Source organism: Eimeria maxima, genomic scaffold, assembly GCF_000499605.1.
Source record: "Eimeria maxima Weybridge genomic scaffold, Emw_scaff1340, whole genome shotgun sequence".
Lineage (NCBI taxonomy): Eukaryota > Apicomplexa > Conoidasida > Eucoccidiorida > Eimeriidae > Eimeria > Eimeria maxima.
Genome location: NW_013564321.1, coordinates 1 through 8,358, shown reverse-complemented (window position 1 = coordinate 8,358; position 8,358 = coordinate 1). Strand labels below are relative to the sequence as shown.

Genomic DNA, 8,358 nt, shown 5'->3' with positions numbered 1-8,358 from the left:
TGGTAGTCGCATAAGATCAACGACCCCGAGTTACAACCTTATCTCCCGCCGCTACAGACACGCTGCGATTAGGAAACCTGGAGAGGAGCAGGGGATATGATTGGCACTAAAAGATTTCTCAAGTTAGTATTTATGCTCCACTGCAACTCAATAAGGTCATGGATACCCCGCTTGCAGCAAAGAATGCTGCTGCTAGACAATCCTACTTGGAAGCACAATCAAGCCGCTTTTACCACATGCACTAACACACTGATCTACTTTGTCCTTCATAGTCAGCAAAATCGCGAGCATATTGCACGCACCAACCAACTTAGTAGCAGGCTACAGGAGCATTCTGCATGAAGCAGATCACCACATTAAATATATCCGACCATTTTTATTTACTAACTTTATCATTCCAATTAATTAGAGTAAGTGAATTTAGCAATTCTTATAGGTAAAGCCATTTCCAGAGCATGTGCAACCCCCCATGGCAACCGATCCGCTCGGCTTGTGGCACACGCGACTGCAGCAAGCACGCCTGCCACAGTCTTTTTCCGGTAGACTTTTGGTCTACGTGGTATGTATAAGCATTTGAAATGCTCTGACAATTGATATATTCAGAATTAGAGGAGTTTCCATTGTGGTAAGGTGGACGAAGCGAACGGAACTCCTCTTCGAGTGTTCGACAGGCATTCGGAATGCAACTGCCGCTTGGAACACGAGAAGAGCATTCGTTCGATCCACCGTTTTCTATTTTGAAGCTCCAATCTTCTGATGAGAAGAATAAAGAAGTTGAAAAAGAGGGGGCGAGGGGGACAAGGCTTCAAAATGCGACGCCCACCAGGACACCTTCGGGATACGCTGCCGCGGGGAATCGACTGAAGCCTACCATGCTTCTCGCCATCTTTGCGTTTCTTTTTCTCCTTTTAAAATGTGCCAGTCGTGTGTCTTTCCGTCGTATGAACGAAGGAAGAACGATCAGGCGACTGGCAAGACGGCGCCCCCCTCCCTATGCTGAACAGGATGACGACGTTTCTGCTCTTGTTGGCCTGTGTTTAGACCTAGAAGAGTCAAGCCCTGATTTGTTGCAACCTGGATACGGTCAGCCACCGTCAGTGCAGCGGGATCCCGCTTTACAGCAGCCGCAAACACGGGCGCTGTTGCTGCCGCAGCAACAGCAGCCGGTGCTGCTGCAGCGACGGGGAGGACAGGACCAGGTATTGCAGCACCACCGAGTGCAACCGACGCTTCTTCAGCATCGGGGGCAGTGGGTGACACGGCAGGATCCGGCTCAGGAAGGTCAACGACGACAGCAGGAGGCGTTGCTTCAGCACCATGGGCAGCATATGCGTATTCCGCCGCAGCAACGCCACCAGGAGCTGGGCGTCCACCAGCAACCATGGCACCAAAGGGTGCTGCCGCCACAACAGCATCAGGCGGCGATGTTACAACAAGGGCAAGAACAGAAGGGGCTGCCCCTGCCGCAACCAGGGCAGCAGGCGCTTCTGCAGAAGCAGCAGGTGCCACAGGTGTTCTTACAGCACCAGCGACGGCAGCAGCAACAAGGGATTCAGGGGCTGCATGCCTCGCTGCTGCTGGAACACTCGCAACAGCAGATGCTGACGCAGCTGAAAGAACAGCAGCTGCTGCTGCAGCGGCATGGAGGGCAGGATATGCACCTGCAGCCACAGCAACACCCCCAGCAACCCTTAGTGCGGCAGCAACAACGGCGGCAGCAGAAGCAAGAGCAGCAGCTGCTACCACTGAGGCTGCCACGGTACGCGACGCCGCACGTGTTGGAGCACCATCAGGGCTTGGAGGCGGTGCAGCCTCCTCAACAATGGCAACAGCAACACCTGCAGCAGCAAATTCCCATCCCAGCGCAGCAACAGCAAACCCAATTTCATCCCTCGTCGTATACCCAGCCAGCTATTGTGTCATTGGAACCCCCATTCGATCCTCCCACACAGATTCAGGATGATTTTTATCCATCGATGCAGAACCTTGTTGTTGGTTCGACACCCGGCAGCGCCCCTGCTACTAGTAGTACTATTACGACTACTAGTACTACTCCTACTATTTCTTCTAGAGGTGTACTCCAGCATTATCTCAGTGATAACAGCTCATCTGCTGCAATGACGGGGCTGACAGCACCTCTTCTTCATCCTCCCATAGGAAGCCCACTGGCTGATTCCTCCTCTGGTTTACATTTGCTGGCGAAGGTTGAGCCCAGGGACCCAGAAGTCTCGTTTGCTTCTTCACTCTCACTAGAGCAGCCATTTGGGGTGGGTGGATGGTCGAGCGATGAATTTGAAGGCCCCCCCCTGGCAAAGCGAATGATGCTTGAAGTGCCTTCCGAAGGAAGCGAAGAAGCTGGGGTGTACACGCACCGCAGCTCAATGGATGCGGGACACGGACGAATGCCTGCATTTGAGGATTCCAGTAGCTCTCCTGATGCGTGGCTATCTGATTCCGTATTCGATATTAATTTACACCAACGCCAACTAGATTCATTCGATTCATCGGACTCATTTGAGTTATTTGACCCTTTTGCTTCCCATGCAGAAGAAAAACCAGGAACTTCAACACAGGAAACTACTTATGCCAGCACATCCTCCCCGGATGACCAGCCAATTCTGCCGCCGGGGATTACTTCTCAAAAAGGACCCGCTGCTGCGAGGGAGGCAGCTGTTGGAAGGGGGGCACGTGCTGCAGGGGATGTACTTGCTGCATGGGAGGCACGAGCTGCAGGGGAGGCGCGTGCTGCAGTGGAGACGCCTGCAGCAGGAGAGTCACGTGCTGCAGGGAAGACACGCGCTCCAGGAAAGACTCATCCTGCAGGGAAGGCACATCCTGCAGGAAAGGCGCGTTCTACAGGGAAGGCACACCCTGCAGGGAAGGTGCATCCTGCAGGGAAGGTACACCCTGCAGGGAAGGCACGGCCTGCAGGGAAGGCGCGGCCTTCAGGGAAGGCACGTCCTGCAGGGAAGGCACGTCCTGCAGGGAAGGCACGTCCTGCAGGAAAGGCACGTGCCGCAGGAAAGGCACGTGCCGCAGGAAAGGCACGTGCCGCAGGGAAGGCACGTGTCGCATGGAAGGCACGTGCCTCAGGGAAGGCACCTGTGCCAGGGGAGGCGCCTGCTGCAGGATGGATTGCTGGTGCAGTAGAGGCCCTTCGAGGTGGCCTTTTAGACAGTAGGAGTGATGATGATTCTACAGAAGGAAGTGATTCAGATTCATCGTTTATGCTTTCAACGAGCAGCCAAGATAACAGTGAAGATTCGGTAGAGGAGGAGTTGTCGGAAGATTCTTCCGATGACAATGAGGACATGGAGAATCATCCCTTTTATCGGCTGCCAAAACTTGGGCCGGGTGTATCTCCACGTTCTGTGATTATTGATGGTTATCTTGGGGCAGCTGGGCGTAACTCATTTGTGCATCGTAGTTTGTTGTCTGTGCACCAATTGTGTTCTCGGCAATTTTTGACCAATGCTGAGGCAGACGAACTAAGACGTTCTGCACAGCAATTAGGAATGTTTTTGCGAGGCAGGCACAGGACCCCTCTGAACTCCAAATCTCCCTTCAGAGCGGCGTATTTGCTGGGCCGTCGGTTCTTTCTCATGGATGCTATCCTCTCCTCTCTACAAGTGCTGGGCTTCACGGAGGTGTCTAGGAGGAGTTGGGGAGAGCTAGCGAAGGATATCCCGTCAGTCGTTGACTACAGATACACGAGAGGATACGGCAAGCAGTTTAACAAAAACATGAATGTCGTCAACCGGCTCAGTGAAGCGCTCGCAAGTCTTAAAGAAGGAGTTAGAGCTCCTGCTAAAGAGACAGTGGCACTCAAAAGATACCTCCTGTCGCACCTCAGGAACACAGACTTTGTTCGTAACGCTTTCGACAAGTGGAGAGAAGATGATACACGATGGATGGAGGACAGAAGAAGGGAGAAGAATGCTGGAAGGCTAGGTAATGCAGGCATAGAAGACGCAAGACGCTGAGGTGTATATGCACAACAACTGAAGTTTGTCTTCGAATTTCCTGCCTAACAAAAGATGTTCGAGGAAAACTTGCAGCAGCAGCAGCAGCAGGAGCAACAGCAGGGACGGCAGCAGCACCAGCTACTGCAGCACCAGCAGCGACAATAGCAGCAAGAGCAGCAAGGGGAGAGCAGCAGAAGGATTGCTGCAGAGAGTTGGTTCGTCACTTGTGTTTGGTGCATGGGATTTATTGAATGCCTTCAATTGGTTTGTAGGCATATGCATATGGATAACATTGGAAATGGGAATCAACTTGCATTTAATGAAGTGGGGGCTTGAGTTCTTCAGATTTTTTCAACCCCGGCCAAGTCCCCTGTAGTGTAGTTTATTGAAAGGGCGCAGCATTCTACGTACAATATTCTCCTCATTATTACTCCGTCACCTCCCACAATTTGCTTCCCCCCGTGCCTCTGTTGCTGGTGTACCGGCTGGTGCTGAAATTGCGCCTATTCGGGGTTATACTGCTGGGGTGACTTCTTTCGCTATAGATATAGCAATCAATCACCTTCTATTTGGAGTTTGTAAAAGTAGATATATAATTGTTTCACATCTACTCACATCATGAAAACAGAGCACTCCCACACTCAGTGCACTCAGCGCAGGAGCGTAGTTAGCACAGCAGTGCTTCAAGATTGTTCGGTGTTGAACGTATCGGAAGTTTAAGGGCTTGAGTTATATGCATACTGTTCCTATAGCTAAAGGCGCCTGTAGAGGTTCCCTTTACTGATTAGCCTCTTCTCATTGTTACGTAGCCTCATTTACGAAGTTGTGGGAATGCTGTAAGGCATGCCTCTAACGTTGGACGATATAAAGTGTATATGGCCTTTATATGTATTGCATGCACATCATACATCAATATACAAAAAAATATATGTACAAATATACAGATAGATATGTATGTGAATTTGCTTATGATGTATATGTAATGTTTATGCACACGTACATGGTATAAAAGTAATTGTACTCGCATACGTATGATAATGTGCTTGCTGACGTTTATAAACTCATGAAAATACATTTCATCAGAAAGATATATACTTATATATTTGCTCATTAATGGAGGTGATTGCATGCATTGGTGTATCCGCACACACACACCGTCAGAAGGACGCCAGTTGGGACTTGTTGCAAGAGGAGCTTGGAAAAATTTAATAAGGCGAATATAACAGTGGATGGTTATTGTTAAAGAAATCCAGAATGATATATACAGTAAATCTGGCATATGCTCAGATGCGTCATATAATGCAACATTGAATTCTTCTATTTCAAGGATGAAACCTACTTTCGTTGCACTCCCTCTTCTCTTTAGAAGATAAAAGTCCGTGAACCCATTGTATTCGACTATTTAAAATAAATGAAGTCACATATTTTAATTAGCTGCACCATGTGAGTGCAATTTTGTACCCAAGACCGACTGCGGAGCCCACCGGTCACCGAGCGGAAGCGGCGCGTTCTGCAGCAGCAGCAGCAGCTCGAGTTAATTTCTTTGCAACACTTACTGCGTCGATTGTTTTTTCAGAGAGGACTTTGCTTTAATCTCTCTTACACTTATGCAGGAAGAAGACATTTAGTAGAGTAGGGTTGCAGCGGCAACAGGAGCTGCTGCTGTATCGGCTTCCTGAGCATTGAGTGAATGGGCAAAGGCGGAAGAGGAGGTCGGGGGTTCTGCTGCTGCTACCTCCCTCTTGTTCCCTGTTCTCTTCTCTTTCTTTCTCTTAAATTCTTTTAAAAGGGTCTAATGGAGAAGAATTTTCCCCTTTTTCACAACAAAGGCCCATAAAGTGCTAAAAGAGGGAAGCAAACGCTTTGGCTAGCCGAGCGGAACACGACTAATAAGCAGGAGCGGCAGCAGCAGTTGTCTGCCTGTCCTCCTCTGCTGCCCCCCTCATTTCTTTTTTTCTGGATTTATTTATTGATATTACAGTGTAAGCGCCTGGTAATATCCTCTAAGAAACACTAGAACAACCCGCATTATCCAAACCTCAAGACCTTCTTGACCGGCAGCGTTCGAAGAGGAGCTAAGATCTCTCGCTGCCAAAACTTTGCCCTTTTGTCTATAGAGGAGAATGGAAGAGGCAATGCAAGCTATATCAGTGTCACCGATGAAAGGGCCCCACAGCCGCCGCGCTGCCGCTCCCCCACGACCTTCATCTCAAGGTTCTCTACGAACCCTAATATTTGCACCCATAAACCAAAGCTCTAAACCAACAGTAGACGAACTACTTAAGCTTCCCTTTAAACCCTTAACTGTACACCCCAAGTTTTTTGTGCACGACCTTATAAAAGAGCTCGAGGAGGAACGCTAATGCGTATTCTTTATGCCCTAGACCCTCTACAGGTGTTCTACTCGCTCCCGTGTAGTTTGTTGTTTTCTTTGGCTACTGAGACAACACAATGTTACTCGTTTCTCTATCTTGCTTCCTGTTGCACCATAAATGTATATTTACATATGCCCATCTGTACATATATATTTCTATATCTGGTAATGCATAAGCAGAAGGAAGAGAATCAGGGATACGTGCACGTCTACTGCATGCAGACAATTCCTTTATTGTATCTCTTAGTGTCTATAACATCTAACTTGTTCTCTTGTTTTGTTCTCTGCTCAGTTTTCCCTGCAGAGGGGATGCATCATCCGGACCCCCCTAGCGGCAGCACACCTCCAGGGGGCAGTTCTTCTCACGATAGTAATGGAAGAGCTGCTGCAGCAGCAGCTGCTGCTGCTTCAGGTCCTGCGCATACACCCAAAGCGCAACCCATGACCCCTCCGCTGTCGCCTACAAAGGTAAATGTATACCCTAACTAAATACTGGTTCTTATCGGTGAATTGCATGCAGCGTACGAAAAAAAGAAGAGGGTTTCTCAGGGTTTCACGTTTGTTGGGGTTTGAAGTTGAAGGTTTACTGCATGCGTTGGGTGCACTTAGATGGATTATTTTCTTCTTCTGCTGCAACAAGAAGCTCAGCAGCAAAATAATACATTTGCTGCAGCGCAAGTTTCGGGTGTACAGATGCCGAACAGGACTTATGTTTGCTTGCTGTTTCGTGCATGCAGGCACCTCAGCCAGCCCCTCCTGGCTCTATTCCGCCAAGTCATCCTGCTGCTGCTCCTCCTCCTCCACCTTCTGCAACCCCTCCTGCAAGTCCTGCAACGCCTGCTGTTGCTCCTCAAGCAGCACCAGCTGGTGCCGGCACAGAGGCAGGAGCAGCAGCAGCATCAGCTGGAGATGCAGCAGGAGCTGCTGCTGTTCCGGCTTCCCCCCCTATAGATGAAGAAGCCTTGCATACTCTTCCTTCAGGAGAGGTGCAGAGGCGCGCTCCTGCAAATCCCCTCCATGCACGTTTCTGGGCTCGATTCGGGATTGGGAAAAACAGAAAAAGAAGAAGAAAAGTTAAAGATCCTAAATTGCTCAATAATCCACTAAGAGGAAGACTTGTTGTGTGCATTAGCACTACAGCTATCCTTATCTGGCTATTCATATGGGAGTAAGAAAGATTCATGTTTCCTGTTTTCTTGTTTCTTGTTGTATTAATTAGTTAATAGTTAACAGAGTGCAGGCAATAAATGTCTATGAATGTGCGTCTTTCTGCATTTTATTGGTATTCTTTTTAGCTAAACATTATATTTACTTGGCCGCGGCCGCGTGCTGTTCTAATGAGCAGCCACACATACGCCTGCATGCATGCATGCATGCATGCATGCATGCATGCAGGCGGTGTTCGCTTTTAGAGTTTATATTTTCGTGTTTCTAGGCTCAGGTTGCACGGTGAATCTGCATGCAAGTATGCATGCACGCCGCATGCATGATTTTCTTGTTTTTTTTTTTTTTTTTGACGAATTGTTGATGTATTGTGTGCTGAATTGTTCTGCTGTTTTGTTTACAGGATGTTGTACAATTATACGAGCTTTAATGGTCGTTGTGTTAGCTCTGTACAATATCCTGATTATAAATTGAAGACAGAGGATGATAGGGCCCCAATGGTGATTCGTTATGGTTATGGTGCATGCGAGTATAATTTAGGTGCCCTAGCTTACCCAAGAGTAGCTGTAGGTAGTAAGGCAAGCGATAAAGGTTACCCAACAGATCTAGTTAAGAATGGTGCTAGTGGTTCCTCCTCTGCCTCATGGGATTCACCTAATAGTCGTATTCTTTCTGCATTTGGTGGACTAGAAACTAATTATATTCGTAATTATGGGGAAACTTTTCGTCTTTTTACCTCCATGTACCTCCATGGAGGTTTCTTACATATTGGCATCAATTTACTATGCCAGATACAAAGTCTATGGATGCTAGAACCAGTAAGTCCTTATATATATATATATATATATATATATA

The 8,358-nt window shown here is 48.3% G+C and overlaps 2 protein-coding genes across 2 annotated transcripts; both read left to right on the top strand.

Annotated features, from left to right (window-relative positions):
* Positions 1 to 680: 680 nt before the first annotated feature.
* Positions 681 to 3,983, top strand: EMWEY_00051640 (hypothetical protein, conserved; the record flags this gene model as incomplete). Its single annotated transcript, XM_013479737.1, has 1 exon — positions 681 to 3,983. The coding sequence occupies one exon, from the start codon at positions 681 to 683 to the stop codon at positions 3,981 to 3,983; it is 3,303 nt and encodes a 1,100-aa protein (XP_013335191.1).
* Positions 3,984 to 6,648: 2,665 nt separating this feature from the next.
* Positions 6,649 to 7,933, top strand: EMWEY_00051630 (hypothetical protein; the record flags this gene model as incomplete). Its single annotated transcript, XM_013479736.1, has 3 exons — positions 6,649 to 6,807; positions 7,077 to 7,325; positions 7,907 to 7,933. The coding sequence occupies 3 exons, from the start codon at positions 6,649 to 6,651 to the stop codon at positions 7,931 to 7,933; spliced, it is 435 nt and encodes a 144-aa protein (XP_013335190.1).
* Positions 7,934 to 8,358: the final 425 nt, after the last annotated feature.